This window comes from Urocitellus parryii, chromosome 7, assembly GCF_045843805.1.
Source record: "Urocitellus parryii isolate mUroPar1 chromosome 7, mUroPar1.hap1, whole genome shotgun sequence".
NCBI lineage: Eukaryota > Metazoa > Chordata > Mammalia > Rodentia > Sciuridae > Urocitellus > Urocitellus parryii.
The window spans coordinates 140,121,048-140,139,310 of record NC_135537.1 but is presented as its reverse complement, the minus strand read 5'-3'; the positions used below and the strand labels follow the sequence as shown (position 1 = coordinate 140,139,310).

At 34.7% G+C, this 18,263-nt stretch overlaps 1 protein-coding gene across 3 annotated transcripts in view; it reads left to right on the top strand.

The window, feature by feature from the left end:
• The window catches only part of Nsrp1 (nuclear speckle splicing regulatory protein 1), a 46,822-nt gene extending 29,375 nt beyond the window's left edge, over positions 1–17,447 (top strand). For all 3 annotated transcript variants that reach the window (XM_026388990.2, XM_026388992.2, XM_026388991.2), the window contains 5 exons: positions 7,167–7,223; positions 10,593–10,721; positions 11,569–11,776; positions 13,129–13,237; positions 15,830–17,447. In XM_026388990.2, the coding sequence (XP_026244775.1) occupies positions 7,167–7,223; positions 10,593–10,721; positions 11,569–11,776; positions 13,129–13,237; positions 15,830–16,898 (1,572 nt within the window). In that variant the 3' untranslated portion in view covers positions 16,899–17,447. The remainder of the gene's footprint in view (positions 1–7,166; positions 7,224–10,592; positions 10,722–11,568; positions 11,777–13,128; positions 13,238–15,829) is intronic.
• The last annotated feature ends 816 nt before the right edge of the window (positions 17,448–18,263 follow it).

The following is an 18,263-nucleotide window of genomic DNA, read 5'->3' as shown; positions in this document are numbered from 1 at the left end:
GTAATAATAACAACTATGTACATTTTTGTATTAAAGTATTTCTGTGGACATAGGTTTTCATTTCTCTTGGGTTAATTCATATACATGGATTGTATTTTACCACTGAACCATATCTCTTATTTTGAGACAAGGTCTTGCCGAGTCTTAACTGTGAGTCTTGTGTTGCTGAGACAGGCCTCAAACTTATATTTAACATTTTTGGCGGTGCGGGGGTGGGTGGGGGGTGTACCAGGGATTGAATTGAGGGCACTCGGCCACTGAGTCACATTCCCAGCCCTATTTTGTATTTTATTTAGAGTTGCTTAGTGTCTTGCTCTTGCTGAGGCTGGCTTTGAACTCTTAATTCTCCTGTCTCAGCCTCCTGAGCTGTTGGGATTACAGGTGTGCTCCACTGTGCCTGGCTTGTATTTAACTTTTTGTGTGTGTATGTTGCTGAGGACTGAACCCAGGGCCTTGTGCATGTGAGGAAAGCACTCTATCAACTGAGCTATATCCCCAGCCCCTGTATTTAACTTTTTAAGAAACTACTAATTTCTTTTCCAAAGTCATACCATTTTACATTGCCACTAATTCAGTGAGAATTCTAGTTGCTCTGTAGCTTGGTATGGTTATACTACTACTTTAAAAAGAAACATTTTCTTCTTAATTATTCTCAATTTGTGTTTGCATTGAGGTATTTAATAACAACTGAAATATATTTTAGTGTTTGTTATATGGAATGAGGTGAAGTTTAGAAATTAGCTTTGAGCTGGGCTTGGTAGCACAAGCCCATAATCCCAGCAACTCAGGAGGCTGAGGCAAGAGGATCACAAGTTTGAGGCAATTTAGCAATGTCCTAAGCACCTAGGGAGATCCGGTCTCCAAAAAAAAAAAAAAAGTCCGAGGATGTAGCTTAGTGGTTAAGTATTCCTCAATTCATCCCCGGTACTACCACCAAAAAAAAGTAAGAAATTGGGTTTGATTTTTTTACTAGACACATATTATTAAATAGTTCATAATTTTTCTAAGTGATTTGTCACTTTTATACTAGTTTTCTATATGTGCATCTGTACATTTGTCTTTTCCATGAAAGTACTATAATAGTGTATTAGTATTATATACTCTTTGATATAATTATATTGGGAAGAAATTGTCAACCTGTTTTTTTCCTATGGAATGAATATGTTTTAGGTTATTTGTATCTTCAAAACCTAAATGTTTGGGGCTGGGGGGTGTGGCTCAGCAGTAGAATGTTTGCCTAGCATACATAAGGCCTTGGATTTGATCCCTACTACCACCCCAAAACAAAACACCTCAAATTTTGGATATTGGAGGAAAGTGGAACAAACCAGGTGTTACCTTTTATAATGAGGACCCAGTAATATATGTGAGACTTAATTGAGTTATCAGTGGAAGAACTATTAAAACTTTTCAAAACTTCACATTAAAATCTTTTGGTGTAAGTATAATTGGATAGTATAATTTTCATAATTACAATAATTCTGAAGCACTCTATCACATCTTCACAGTGTATCCTTGCTTTCCATTATACCTTGCCAGTATTGGGTAATATCATTTTTTAAATCATTATCAAATTTAAGTTTTCATATCGTTAATAGTGATGTATATTTTCTTTTCCAAATTTTGTTCATAGCCATGGTTTTTTTTTTTTTTTTTTTTTTTTTTGCCCTGTTTGTTTTAGGTCTGAGCTTATGTAATTAAAAATAACTTTTCATAACTCTTTTTAATTTTTTCTTTTAGTTGATAGGCCTTTATTTTATTAATTTACTTATATGTAGTGCTGAGAATCTAACCCAGTGCCTCACACATGCCAGGCAGGTGTGCTACCGCTGAGCCACAGCCCTAGCCCCTTAATATTTATTTTTTTAGACGTTGATGAACCTCTTTTCTTTAATTCATTTATTTATATGTGAGAATTGAATCCAGTGCCTCCTCACACATGCTAGGCAAGTGCTCTACCAATGAGCTACAACCCCAGCCCTCTCTTCACAACTCTTAAAACAGGCTTTGTATTTACAGGAGTTCTGTGAATGGGAGCAAGTAAAACCAATAGTAAATATTGTTGAGTTATAAGACTTTTAATAAATGATCTGTTCCTAAGTTTAAATTAAAACAAGAACAGGAAGTTCTCATCTCTGAGTTCTCAGCACAACAGAAAATTGTAGCTGTAACCCATTTGTAGAAAGATTGATTCTTGAACTGTTTTTCTTTAGCTAAGAGCTATTTTGGACAAGTGGATAGGTAAACCTCTTATTTTAGAAAGAAACCCATGAGCAATCTTTTTATTGTGCTTTATTAGCTTTGGAATGATAGATTGATATCTGAAAAAAAATTCAGAATCTTTTTCTAAATATTTGTTCAGTGTTAAAAAGTTAGTACTTAAAAAGGTAATTTAATAATATAAATAGTGGGCTAGTATCTGTAATTTTATTCTGTTTCTTGGTGAAGGAGTTCTAATAATATTACAGGGCTACTTCTCTTTAGTAGTCATCACAACCCAGAAGACAACCCATTTAAACATGTAGGGTGACATAAGAAAGGTACACAATCAAGTACTTTCCCTTCCATTTGTCTGAGCTAATTATAAATGTTTTATTTTCCCCCTTTTAGATAAAAAGGTCTTCCATTTAGTCAAGCCAAATCTAACTATAGTTCAGTGAAACAAACATTACATTGGTTAATTTTATTCTCTATAGGGAACAATGGAAGACAAGAAAATCCAGTTGCAGTGGGGTGTTTTGGTTTGGTTTGGTTTGGGTTTTTTTTTTGGGGGGGTGGTGCTAGGGGTTGAACACAGGACCTCGTGCATGTGAGGCAAGCACTCTACCAACTAAGCTATATCCCCAGCATGCAACATTTTTTTCTTAATTTTATAATTTATGGGGCCTATACATGACCACATCTTTACTCTTTTATAATCGTGTGTGTTATAGGCTAGGTGTTTTCTTTTTTGTATTCATTTCTTCTAGGAAGTTAAAATGAGTAGAAACTACCAACTTTTCAAAATTTAAAATGTTGACCAAATGCCTTCTTTTCCACTAGATTGTAAACTTTTTTTTTTTTAAAACGGGGTGGCATGGGGTGCTGAAGAGTAGGCAAGTACTCTACCACTGAGCTACATAAACCCTCAGCCCTAGATTTTAAGCTTTGTGTAGCACTTAATCTAAATACTGTACACATAGTAGATTCAGAAAACATTTGCAAGCAATTTCCAGAGTTTTGAAAGGTAGTTTCCTGAAGTTTTTGGTAGGAAATCTATTTCAAAATATCTGTGTAGATTTTGCACTTTCAGTGAGCAACTGAACTTTTTAAACCTGTTTATAAACTGAAACAAAACAAAAAATTAAAGGCCCTTAAAGAGAATAGTTTTTGTCTTTCTGAATTTAAAACTAACAATTTATGGTTTTATGAGAAAGCACCATTAGTGAACATTTACCATCTTAAGTTTTTCAGTGAACTAGTCTTCAGACAAAATAAAAATAATTGTGTGCTAATTTTGGAATCAGTGATCATATTGTGTGGTGTGGTCACATTCAACCACAGGTTTGTTTTTTTTTTTTTTTTAAACGGCTATTTTGCCTTAGGTTTTGTAAGCTAGGGTATTTGGTGGTAGTACCTTAGATATTTTTGTGATTTCTAAACTAATCAAAATGCATTCCTTGAAAATAACGCTGTAAAAGCCAATCTCAAATGGGTGTATACTGCATGATTCCATTTGTTTAATGTTCATGAAATGTAATTACAAAGATAACAGATTAGTGGTTGCCAGGGATTAGGGAGGGTGGAAGAAGGATGGGTATGATTGTAAAGCGGTAGCACAAAGCGTTCATGTCAATAATGGTTCAGTTATATGTGTCTTGATTGTGGCCATAGATTCATGAAGCTACACAATTTCCTGGTATTGATGTTCTGTTTTATTTAAGCATGTTGTCAACATTGGGGGAGGTTGGGCAAAGGGAGTATAGTACCTCCTATATGTTTCTTTGCAACTTCTTTCAAATTTATAATTATTTTAAAATAAAGTTAGAAAAAATAAAACTGCTTTAATGAGCACTCCCCTCTCACCCCAAAACCACAGGGTGACTATTAAAGGCAGATAGATATCTGTTCAGTTGGCCTGTTCTTACTGTCAGATTCTAGCTTGTAGTTATTAGAGCACCAAAGTAGAAGACTCCCTCAAAGGAGAGTTCTTTCTAATCTACTAGTATTTTTACTTATGAGTAGTTCCAAGTAAATCTCTTTGTCAATTCTAGTTAAATCACAGTTCCTATGGTAATGTATGTATCTCTCATTTCCTATTTATTGATATACTGAACATAAAAGTTTAAAGAATCTTAACATGAAACATGGCAGCCTTTTAAATAGTCAACAAAATAGATTTTCCTATTTTCATAGGTGCAAATGTGGTCATATCATGTAACTTCAAGTAGATATGGACCTTTATTAAGCACACTGAAAAATATATTTCAAAGTGGAATGTAGTTGCATGCTTTTCTGGTGAACTCAGCCACGCAACCTGCACGCTAGCTTCATAATAGAGGTTCGAAGCATAGAAATTAACTAGTGAGTTTAAATTAAAGAGACATGACTCTCAGTTACCTTATTTGCCCAGCTCAGAGAGGGCTCCTCCTAGCTCCTGCCTCCAGCCACCTAATGCGGTAGTGAGGTTAACACAAGAGGCCAGAGAGAGAGGGTGGGGGGGAACACGCCAAGGAGTGAGCTTTTATTGGGGAACAAAAAAATTCAAGGGAAAATTCCATCCAATGAAGATGGAGGGGGGCAGCATTCCAAGGTCAGGGTCAGTGATTGGTCTTCAGGTCAGTGGTCAGGCACACCCCCACATGGACAAGCCCTCTCACCTGAGACAGGGTGGGGAAGGCTCTGACAAAGCTTGCCTGAGCACCTCTCACCCAGCCAGGGAGGTAACTCAAATCAGGTGCGAGAATGGCTTCCCACAGTGAACAGTTTGTTTTAACAATCATACTCCAAGGGAAAAAAAACCCTTAATGTGAGCATTTCTTTTTTTTTTATTTCAAATTTAATATGAACATTTCTGAAGCCCTATGTCGTTTTAAATTTCTTAGTTTTTGTTTCTTTTGTTGATTTTTATGGTGCTGGGGACCAAGAGCTCTGCCAAAGAGCTACATCCCAGCCCAAGCCCCATGTTCTTAAACGTGAACGTAGTAATAGCAATATAAATGATAGCTAACTCTTTTGAGTCAGCTACTAAGTGCTTTCTACATGTTATTTCATTTCATCCTCAAAACAACCTTGGGCTAGGGATGAACCCATGGGCAAGGCCCTAAATTCATTCCCCAGTACCAAGAGGTGGGGGAGGGGGGGACCTTGTGAGATAAATACTCTTGACTAGATGAGGAAACTGAACAAGAAAAAAGTTAAAATACCTGGAATAACAGAGTTAGACTAAAAGTCAGCCGAAATCCCCAGGTCTGCCTTGTGACCATTATTTTGTACTTACTTCTTATAGTATACAGTGTAGAAACTCTGAAGTTAGAGGTTAATAATATGATCACACTTATATCTTAGTTTTGTTTTATTTTTTAGGCACATATATGAAATATGTTTCTTTTCTTGCTCAGTTCCTTGTTTTCCCTGACTTACGCAGGAGAATCAAGAAAAATATATTTCATTTATGTTAATTTGAGTCATAAAATACATTGGAAATATTTATTATTATCAGTTTTCATGTTTAAATTGATATTCTAAGGAATGAAAACATTGTATCACTTAACAGGGAAATTTGGATTAAGTGAGTAATACATGTAATATGCAAGTAATACACTTAGCACAGCAGTTAGCTCAGTAAGCATTAGTTGCTATTGTTTGTTATCGGCATCTCCCAGTTGCAGTCACTTTGCAGTCACCTAAAATGTCTTTAGTTCTTTGCCTTTTTAATTTATTAAATATGTGTCCTAATACTTGTATGGCCTTTGGGTATTAAGTTTGTCTCTGTGATTATAGGGAACTGGAATTACATGTATTTTGTTGTTTGTTGCCATGGCAGGGAGAGCACCAATTATTGATACTATACAACTGAAAATAACCAATAGGCTAAAACCTATGATCCTAGGGCTGAGAGAGTGTGTGTGTGTGTGGGGGGGGGGTGCGTTATAGCAGTTTTAGATTCACAGCAAAATTGAGAGGAAGGTATAGATTAAATTAGTAATTTTATATTTTAGATTAATTTCACATGCCATAAATTCTCTTTAAGTATGTGGTTTAGTGTTCATTAATATATTCACAATTCATACACAATGAAAGTGTGTAGTTCAGTTTTCATTAATAAATTTACATTATATGGTGTTAATGAATATATTCACATTATATACATGATGATACTTCTTTTTTGGCACTGCTAGGGATTGAACTACATCCCCAGTCCTCTTTACTTTTTATCTTGACCAGCTGGCCACAAACTTATAGTCTACCTGCCTTGCCTTCCTGGTAGCTGAGAATAACAGTTGTATACTTCTACTCCTGGTCACAGTGATACTTTAAAAAAAAAAATTATGTATATATTTTTAGTTGTAGTTAAACACAATACCTTTATTTTTATTTATTTATTTTTATGTGGTGCTAAGGATGGAACCCAGGGCCTTGTATGTGCTAGGCGAGCACTCTACTGCTGAGCCACAACCTCAGCGCCCCACCTCCCCAGTGATACTTTTTTAAAAAGTAAATTTTATTGTGTATATTAATGGTGTAACAACAAATTGTTAGGGGATATATAGATAATTTTTTTAAAAAACTTAACTATAGTAAAACAAATTAGCATATTCATTATCTCACATTACTTTGGGATGGGGGAAGACAATGCTGGGGATTTAATCCAGGACTTTACAAATGCTAGTCAAGAACTCCATCATGTATAACTAATTAGAACAAATTAAAAAACAATACCAAAAAAAATAAATACACCACTGAGCTATATCCATATCCCTTTTTTTAGGATCTCACTTAGTTGCCCATGATAGCCTCAAAAGCCTCAGCCTCCCAAATAGGTGGGATTGCAGGCATGCTGTACCCAGCTATCTTTCCCCTTTTTAACTATAAATAAGAAACCAGTTGCCAACAAGAATATTGGATAAGAATTTTTAAATTGGTTTACTTGGTTTAAACAGTGACAGCATTTTTCTATTTTGTAGACCTCCGTGAGTGAAAGCCTTCAGAGAGAAGCTGCTAAAAAGCAAGCCATGAAACAGGTAAGGTGGATGAGTAAAATAAGTGCATTTGGTGAAGTGTGTTTCAGCTTATAAGGACCAGTTTTGATACATAGATGCTCAGACTAAAACACTGTGTGTGTATAATGAAATAATTTTATGCTGAGTCATTTTTTCTAATGTATAAAAATGTTTGCTTCATATAGATTACAGATGTCCTCTGTAGATTTTTAAAAGAAAAACACAATGAAGAATTAGAATTATCTTTTTTTTTTTTTTTAAAGAGAGAGTGAGAGAGGAGAGAGAATTTTTTTTTAATATTTATTTTTTAGTTCTCGGCGGACACAACATCTTTGTTGGTATGTGGTGCTGAGGATTGAACCCGGGCCGCACGCATGCCAGGCGAGCGCGCTACCGCTTGAGCCACATCCCCAGCCCTAGAATTATCTTTTAAAATTCTCACAAACCTACCCATGTTCCTGATTAAGAAATCTGAAACTCAAAAGGGAAAAAATCTCCCTTATCATGATACAACTAATCATAGAAATAGACCTGAAGGTTTACTAATTTAAACAGTGGCAAGATAACCTTTCTCTCTCTTTCTTTCTTCCCCCCCCCCCCTTGGTACTGGGGATTGAACTGAACCTAGGGGCATTTAACTACTGAGCTATATCTCCAACCCAACCCTTTTTTTTTTGTATTTAATTTAGAGGTAGAGTCTTACCAAGTTGTTGAGGCTGGGTTTGAACTCATAATCTTCCTGCCTCAGCTTCCCTATCTTCTAGGATTATAAGTGTGCACCACTGTGCCCAGCCATCTTTCTTTTTCATAGTTTGTTTTTTGGTGGTCCTGGGAGATTGAACTCAGCCTCACACATGCTAGTGAAGTGTTCTACTACAAAACTTCATCCCCAGCCCCTATCCTGTTTGTTTTTTTTTGTTTTTGTTTTTTTAATAAATATTCCTTTTATGTTTGAAAAATGTTCATGAATACATTGGGCCAGTTATATTAATCTATATTTATTTATACTGATTTTTTTTTGTCTGTTCTTCTACTGAGAGGCATATGCTAAATTCTTCCACTATAATTATGGGTTTTTCTGCTTTCTCTTCATATTTTGCTTTGATACATAAATTAATAACATAACTACTCAAGTACTCCCTTAGCAGCTCTTTTCATCACATATACAAAGACATGACAGTTTAAACAACCAACTTACAGTCTCCTTTTCCCTGACTTTCTGGATTTTTTTTTGTTGTTATTTTGGGTTTTGGGGTTTTATGGGGGGGGTTGTTTGTTTGTTTGGTATTGGGGATTGTACTCAGGGGCACCTTACCAATGAGCCACATCCCCAGCCCTGTTTTGTGTTTTATTTAGAGACAGGGTCTTGCTGAGTTGCTTATTAGCACCTTTCTTTATGTTGAGGCTGCCTTTGAACTCGCAATCCTCCTGTTTCAGCCTCCTGAGTGCTGGGATTACAGGCGTGTGCCACCATGCCTGGCTGCTTTTTTTTTTTTTTTTTTTTTAAGGGTGGTGGTTATTATTTTTTAGATTTCATGTTTTCTTCTTTGGATTCTCCTGGCTGTTTTGAGGACGAAGCAGTGCCAGTTTACCATCTGAATAGGAAAATCATTCCTTTTCTAAAATTGAGAAGTGGGAAAGGCATTAATTTTTTAATATTTTAAATAGTGTTCCAGAAAACAAAGGTTTTCAGTTAGCACATGTCATAAAGCAAATGTAGATATGTAAAAACCTAAGAGTGGATTCTTTTGAATATCACTCTTACACTTTAAGAATTTTTCTTTTGTTCCATATTGCAAAAAATTTTAATGTAGGTTAAAATATGTAAAATCTATCTCAGAAATTTATAAACTGGGCAAAAGGCTCAGACTTGTGAAACAACTAGAAAATAATAACATCAAGTGTAGTATTAAGGGTTAGAGTTGTAGCTCAGTGTTAGAGTGCTTGCCTAGCATGTGTGAGGCACTGAGTTCAATCTTCAGCACCACATAAAAATAAATGAATAAAATAAGGGCATGTGTTCATCTACAACTAAAAAAAATTTTTTTTAAAGTGTGTTATTAAGAGTTGGAGGGCTGGAGTTGTGGCTCAGCAGTAGAGCACTCACCTAGCATATGGGAGGCCCTGGGTTCTGTCCTCAGCACCACATAAAAATAAATAAAATAAAGGTATTATGTCCAACTGCAACTAAAAAATAAATATAAAAAAAAAAGAGGGCCTTGGGTTGTGGCTCAGCAGTAGAGCGCTCGCCTAGCATGTGCAAGACCCTGGATTCAATCCTCAGCACCACAAAACAATAAATAAATAAAATAAAAGTATTGTGTCCAACTACAACTAAAAAATAAATAATTTTTTTTAAAAAAGAGTTGAACATTGCAGTGTAGATAGAATGTTCCACAAACTTTAAAAGAAAGAGATCATATCATTGGGGATTAAGGTCCTCAAAGAAGCCTTTATTTAAGATGTAGTGTTGAGCTGGCCCTGAAACTAGGTAAGATTTTAGTGGCTTGAAAGTACATGTAGAACATTAAAGATAGAAGGGACCATGATAAGCAAAGGCAGAGGATTTTATATAACTGATACTCTAAAAAGTTATTTATAAGTAATATTCTAATTAATAAATTACAAATGTCCTCTATTTTAATATTATATTTGGAAACTTTTTTAAATGTTAGGAACTTCTAATGAAATATTTCCTATCATTATATATTTTAAAACTCTATAAACATTTTGTTTTGCAGCTCAAACTTTTTTTTAAAGTGATATGAAGTCAGGTGTGGGGGGCACACCTGTAATCCCAGCAACTCAGAAGGCTGTGTCAAGAGTAACACAAGTTCAAGGCTAGCTTGGCTGAGGGTATACTTCAGTGGTATAGTACTTGCTTAGCATGCAAAAGGCCCCAGGTTCAATTATATGTGTGTGCCACCATGCCAGACTACTGTACCTTTTGATGTGGATAATATTCTGTTAGACTCTATTTTAGTTGTCATGTTATTTAAGTTATCACAACTTGGGAAGTTAGTATAATTATTATCCTCTCCTTGATTGAGGAAAAGGTTAAACAAGCTGGGCAAAGTTCATGGCCAGCCTGGGCAACTTAGCAACACTCTGTCTCAGGATTTTTAAAAAATGATTGGGAATGTAGCTCAGTAGTAGAATACTTGCCTAATGATAAGCATAGAGCCAGAATTCAAATTCAGCCTGACTCCAGAATTTACATTCATATTTTCTGTGATTGAAGGAGTTTTTATGATTTATTTTCAATTTATGAATCTTTTTAATTTCTCAGATAATTTTTTTAAAAACCATAGGATTTTGGCAGTAAGTATCAGCTGGGTTGTATTTTTGAAACATTCAATTTTATTTATTTATTTATTTGTTTGTTTTAAGACCAAACTGGAAATTCAGAAGGCCCTTGCAGAAGATTCTACTGTGTATGAATATGACAGTATTTATGATGAAATGCAGAAAAAAAAGGAGGAAAATAATCCCAAATTGCTTTTGGGAAAAGATCGGAAGGTTGGTAGCGAAATCAAACTTTCTTTGACCTTAGCCAGCATTTTGTATCTTAATCTTAAGATGAAAATCATCTGAGAGATGATTAAAAGTATGTGCAGTAATATTTTAGAGTCCAAAGGTTGATATCTGAAGTATGTGAAGAACCCCTATTTTTAGATTATAGATTTGAATTTAGAACCCTGAAAGCTTTATAAATAGTATTATTAACAGGATCCTAAGAGTGGATTATCTAACAGTTTTGTAAATTCTGTGTTTTGCTTTAATGACCTCTGCAAATACTTTTTTGAATTTTTTTCCTGAGAAAAGTCTGTGTACCAAAATTATGCTGCTATTCCCTTGTTCATGTTTACTCATGTTTTATTGTCTTCTTAATTTTGTTTTGCTTCCTAGCTGGTAATTGAATCATCTGCTTACACATATCCTGATCATAATTTTAGTATGAAAAAATTGGGGGTAGAGAGGGTATTGATCTTCACATCTTATAATATATCTATTAGTAGAATGAGATATCAAATTATGTTGGAGCTGCTATTTTAAATAATTTTCCAGTAAATATAAAAAACTCATAGAAATTTTCCTGATTAATTTATATGTTGAATTAAGAGAATACCAGTTTATCATGGAAAAAATACCACTGGGAAAGTGTTTTATTTAGTTTTTTTGTTGTTGTTTTGAAAGCACAATCACATAAATTTCTATTTCTGCTGCACTTGATTTTTATTGAATTTTGACATGACACTCCTGTTTGGACTAACAGTTTCAATGTTAGTGAATTCATGATAAAAGTTATAGAATAATAACAATTATTTTTTACTCCTTCCTAAGTAATCTTGTTTTTTTCTATTAGCCAAAATATATTCATAACTTACTAAAAGCAGTTGAAATCCGAAAAAAGGAACAGGAAAAAAGAATGGAAAAGAAAATACAAAGAGAACGAGAAATGGAAAAGGGAGAATTTGATGATAAAGAGGCATTTGTGACATCTGCTTATAAAAAAAAATTGCAAGAGAGAGCTGAAGAGGAAGAAAGAGAAAAGAGGGCTGCTGCACTTGAAGGTAAAATGGGAAAAGGGGGGCTGGGGATGTGGCTCAAGTGGTAGCGCGCTCGCCTAGTATGCGTGTGGCCCGGGTTCGATCCTCAGCACCACATACAAAGATGTTGTGTCTGCCGAGGACTAAAAAATAAATATTAAAAAAAATTCTCTCTCTCTCAAAAAAAAAAAAAAATGGGAAAAGGGAAAGGTAGAGGGAAACAGAATTTCTGCCTTATGGTTAGCCATTTGCTCTGTCACCAAACTTTGGACTTAATAATGTAATCATAATGTATGCATATGAATTCAAGGTTCAAGATATATAGTATTGTAGTATAAAACATGAGATTTTGGGGGGCTGGGGCTGTAGCTCAGTGGCAAAACGCTTGCCTAGCATGCTTGAGGCATTGGGTTCAATCCGCAGCACCACATAAAAATAAACAAATAAAATAAAGGCATTCTGTCCATCTACAACTACAAAAAATATATATATTTAAAAAAAAACGTGAGGTTTTTAACTAAGAACAGTTGAATTCTACTTTAGTAACTGTTATTTCTACTGGACTTTTCACTTAGTTCTCATTTTGATCTCACTGTAATCATCATAAGTCATTGCAGTAGAACATGAATCCAAAAACACTTATTACAAGGTATATGTAACACCATAACATTTGTCAGAAACAATATAACTTTGAACTCTAATACTTGCTGAGATGAGAACCTAGAGTAACCACTTAAGAATCATCAACTGAGTAGCTAGAAAAAGAATAGCGATCAAAGACAGAAGATATGTACAGGGACTAAAGAATATCTTAGTATTCTACCTTAGTACTTTTTACTCATGGTCATTTCTCAAGAACTAAGTATTTTCTATAAAGGATCAAATAGTAAATATTTTATTTTAGACTTATTGTCTATCTGATCTCTATTGCAACTCTTTCTCTCTGCCCAAGTAGCTGTGGACAAAAACAAATAAGAAGGCAGTGTTCCAATAAAAACATATTTATAAAAAATAGGTATCAGCCAGTAGAATGGTACACACAGTAAAATCCCAGTACCTTGGAAGGATCAGAAGTTCGAGGCCAGCCTCAGCAACTTAATGAAACGCTTGGCAACATTATAAGACCCTGTTTCCAAATAAAAATGGACTGAGGGGACATGGCTCAGTTCTTAAATACCCATGGATTCTGTTTCCAGTACCTAAAAAACAATAATAGGCAACAGACCAAATCTGACCTATAGACTATAGTTTGCCAACTCCAAATGTAGAAGAACAGAATACATACACATCTCAGTGTGATATTTACTCTATACATGTAAAATGAAAATGCATTATGCCTTGTTGAATATTATATTCTGTCTTTTGCTTTCCCTTAGCACGTTTGGATGTAACCAAACAGAAAGACCTCAGTGGATTTTATAGGCACCTATTAAATCAAGCAGTTGGAGAAGAGGAAGTACCTAAATGCAGCTTTCGTGAAGCTAGGTGAGAGGTGGCAAATGGAATATTAGAATATACTGATAATAATCTTGGTTATGGGGTCATTTTAACACTCAAGAGTATCACAGCATTGCATGTTATACTGTCCACCAAACTGACCTAACTGAATAGCTAAGAATTTGCAGTTTCTTGATATAAATATCTATAGATTTATTTCAAGATCATTTTTATTCTGCAGTTCACAAAAATAATTACAATTTATGTCAGAACATTCTCTGTCATTGAATTTAATATTATCATAAAATCATGTCAGATGCAATAGTGTATGTGTGTAATCCTAACTACTCAGGAGGCTGAGGCAAGAGTATCTCAAGTTTGAGGCCAGCCTCAGCAACTTAGCAAGACCCTGTCTCAAAAGAAAATGGGCTGAGAAGGTAGAGTGCCCCTGGGTTCTAATCGTAGTACTGGAGCAGCAGTGGTTATAGCTTCTATAAAAACCAAAGACATATTAAACTTCTAATGTACAAATTTCTTAATTATCTGTTTTATGGGTTTTATGAATAATTTTAAAGGATAAGCAAAGTCAAGTTATGGTGTTTTGTTTTCTTTGTTTTAAACTCAAAATATAGATTTCTCTCATGGCCCTGGTGCCTTACAAGGACTGATGTGAGAATTAAGGAGAAATTTGGAATGAATGAGGTATCATACAATGCTCTATGTGCTGTTTATATAGTATTTAAATGTAAAGCAGTTTATAAAAGGACAGTGGTTTATTTTCTTAACTAGAACCCAATCTTCATAAAACAGAAGATTCACATGCCAGCAGCTAACACTTCACTATCCATTACGTAACCACTAGTCACATGTAGCTATTTAAACTAAAAATAAATGAAATCTAAGCTTTTAATCAACAGTGGCCATATTTCAAGTATTGAGATGCCATATTTGGCTAATGATTATCATCCTGGATAGCTCACAGACTGCTATTTCTGCAGACATTTCTTTTAAACAGTGCTGGTCTAAAAAGCAAAGGATTGAAGGATTTAAAATAAAATTATAAGGTATTATTATGGGATAGTAAGGTAATTATGCTATAAATATATAGCTGAAGGTAAAAAGGAGAATTTGTCCTAAACATGTAAATAAGCAGACTTTCTTGAAAAGAAACATTCTATTTAGAAGATCTGTGTCTGTGTTGCTAGAATTATATTTATCCACAGTCATCCCCAAACTGCTAGGTTTTGATTATAAAATTTATGAGAATCCGGTTATAGTGGCGCACTCCTGAAATCCTGGCAGCTTGAGAGGCTGAGGCAGAAGGATTGCAAGTTCAAAGCAAGTCTCAGCAACTCATCACTTACAACTCAATGAGACCCTATCTCTAATAAAGTATAAAAAAAAAAAAAGGTCTGGGAATGTGGCTCAGTGGTTAAGCACTCCTGGGTTCAATCCCCAGTACCAAAAAAAAAATGAGGTTCATGAGTCTAATAAAGTATATATGCAGAATTAGCTTTTGAATGGAAGTTATAATGCATTATGACTTCTCAGTTTCATCTGGTGTAGTTTTGAGTCATTTACATAGTACACTTCTGAGTTTAATAACTGAATTTCTAACTAGTAGTAGTTTCTTTAGTCAAGGTAGTTCTATTAGAGTTCCAAGAGAACTAAAGTTGTTGTTAGTGTGTGTGATAAGAATAAATCAGCTGGGCAAGGTAGCACACGCTTATAATCCCAGCAACTGAAGCAGGAGGATTGCAAGGCAACTTAGTGAGACACTGTCTCAAAATTTTAAAAATAGGATTGGGGATATAGCTTAGTAGAAGAGCACTTTCTAGGGCTGAAGATGTAGCTCAGTGGTAGAGTATTTGGGTTTGATGCCTAGCACTTTGAGAGAAGAGAAAAAAACAAAACAAAACAGAATGTGTGAGTATTATCACTAAGTTAACCAACTGATCAGCTGGAAAAATGTAGATGATTCAAGTAATTTTAGTATTGACTTAACAGATTCATATATTTCTATTTTATTATGATCAGTGTGAAGATTGCTGGTGCACTTTTAATCACAGGGAAGATTAATTAGTATTATTTAGGAACCAGATGTGGTATGTATATAAATAGTCCCATCACATGGGAGACTGAAAGGTAGGAAGATCCCTTGAGTCCAGAAGTTCTAGACCAACCTGAGCAACATAGTGAGACCCTGTATAAAAAATAAATTGGACTTGCCACTAATTTGCTTTGAAAAGATTATCTTCATGTACTTCTAGGATTATTCTTTATTTTTTTTGAAATAAAGAAAATGAAAAAATCTAACAAAAATCACAACTTTTAACTTCATGCTATGAAAATAGGGCTTTGATCCAAAACAGTTTTCCCAATTAGTCTTTGTCTTGGCTTAGCAAAAAAAAAAATGAAAAACTTGTATAGATCCCTGTCTATGAACATTCTAGTGGTCCAAGAGAGAACGGCTGATTTTCTCTTATTTCATTTCTACAAATATTAAAAATACTCTGAATTGTTTGAACATGCTAGTTTATAAAGTAAATAGGTGTGATTTAAATATTGAGAAAAATAATATGAATGCTTCGTTTGCTTTCTATAATGTGCACCTTATTTTTTTTTTTTTTTTTTACATAGTTTTGAAAGGACTGGAATAAAGGAAGAGAAATCAAGAGGTTACTCTGATGAAGTAAATTCAGAGAACAGAGTACTACAGGAGAAATGCATTATCCAAACTGGTGTAAAGAAGGAGGAAAACCCAGATGCAGACAGTGACTTTGATACCAAGAGCAGTGAGGATGATGAAATTGAAGAAAACAAAATGAACTGCCGAAGGCCAAAGGTCACAGAGACTTCTAGGAATTACTCCAAGCATCACAGGAATCAATCCCACTCACCGTCACCTAGTGAAGAAAGAGGACATGGTTCCAGACACCACACCAAAAGTTCCAAGTCAAGAGGGCATGAGAAGAGGGAAGATCCACACCAAGAGAGGCAGTCCAGAGACCAAGAGAATTATTATACTGACCGTGACCACCAAAAACAAAAGGATTCTCATAGGCACAGAGAGGCCAGTCATAGAGATTCCCACTGGAAGAGGCATGAACAAAAAGATGCATCAAGGGGAAGAGATCAGAGAGAAAGAGACGATAGAGAATGGAAAAGGGGGAGAGATAGGGAGAAATATTCCTCTAGAGAACAAGAAAGAGATAAACAACAAAATGATCATGACCGATACATTGAGAGAGGAGGAGAGAAGGAAGAGAAAAGCAAAACAAAGAAGGAACACATGAAAATAAGGAAGGAAAGATATGAAAATAATGATAAGTACAGAGATAGGGAAAAACAAGAGGTAAGTGTTCAGCCTTCAGAAAGAAATCGAGACAGACGAGAAGGCAGCCCAAATTCTAAGGCAAAAGATGAGTTTCTTGACCATGAAAGATTCAGCAAAATAAGAAACATGGAAAAGGACAAAGAAAGAAGAAAAGACAAACCTTCTAGTTCTGAAACATCACTGGGAGCAAAACACAGACTCACAGAGGAAAGGCAAGAACAGGACAACGAACAAGAGAGACCACCTGAGGCAATGAGCAAGTTTGCAAAGCGGAACAATGAGGAAACTGTAATGTCAGCTAGAGACAGGTACTTGGCCAGGCAAATGGCACGGGTTAATGCAAAGACCTATATTGAAAAAGAAGATGATTGATGGCTGCTCCCAACAGGAAGATCTGTGGAAGAACAAAACATTGTAACTCCTGGAATTTGCCTTGTAAAGGCATAAAGAAATATATTAGGAGTGGATTGGGAAGGTATTTTTAAACATAATTCAAAATTCACTTTTTTATTTAGGTTTAAATTAGAAGTAAGTCTTTTTATCTTGAATGTTTAGCTGAATTTATATGTATATATTTCCTTGTTAATAGCACATTCTTGATTGTATGCAAGAACCATGAGTGTGCGCCAACCCCCCCCCCCCGTAGGTTCTTAGAGAGGAAAATTGGCTCTATATCAACTATTAAAAAATAAACAACTCTCAAATAATGTTGCTTTTGTTGCAGGATATGTTTTGTTTTATAAATATTGTATTTCAAATAAAAATATGTGAGTTTGATAAGTATAATAGAGAAAATTGTGACTTTTTATGTTCTGAAATTTGTAAAAAAGTGTAAAATATGTATCATGCATCTTGTTTAAGTAACTTCTTGACCTACAACATACTTGACTAAATGCAAATAAAAATAATGATATGCCTGTACTTTTAATTCATGCTTTTATGTTTAATTTCATAATTTCATTTATGTCACAATTCCTGTTTTTGTTTAGTAAAAATTACTTTACTTTGTAATTCTGAAACCTTGGAAGTTAATAAATTATATATTATATCCATCTAAGAGTGAAAAGATGGAGACATTTAGCCTAAAATCCAGATGGCAAGGTGTAGTGGTGCATGCCTATAATCCTGCATCTCAGGAGACTAAGGCAGGAGGATCACAGGTTCAAGGCCAGCTTCAGCAACTTTGCAAGACCTTATCTCAAAAATGTATTTAATATTTATTTTTTAGTTGTAGTTAGATGTAATACCTTTATTTTATTTATTTTTATGTGGTGCTAAGGCTCGAACCTAGTGCCTCACACGTGTGAGGCGAATGCTCTACCACTGAGCCACAACCCCAGCACCTAAAAATTTTTTTTAAATTGAAAAAGGAGTATGGGTATAGCTCAGTGGTAAAGCACAGCTGGGTTTAATCCTCAGTACCAAAAAAAAAAAAAAAAAAAAAAAAAACCAAGTGACCTATTTCTGAACATATCTTACATACTCTATTTTTTTTAAGTGCATCTTATTACAAGTTTGCCAAATAAAACTGCGATTTCTATCCTAAGTTTTGAGACTTCTTAGCATTGGAAATTTTACATGTAAAGTATTCATGGAGAAAGAATGAATGCTTTGGAGAAAATAGTTCTTTAATAGGTCTTCTCATTAAGAAAAGTCTGTTTATATCTCTGATGCTGCTTTTTTAGATTTTATTATACCTTTAAAACCAGGAAGGAGGAGCTGGGGTTGATGCTCAGT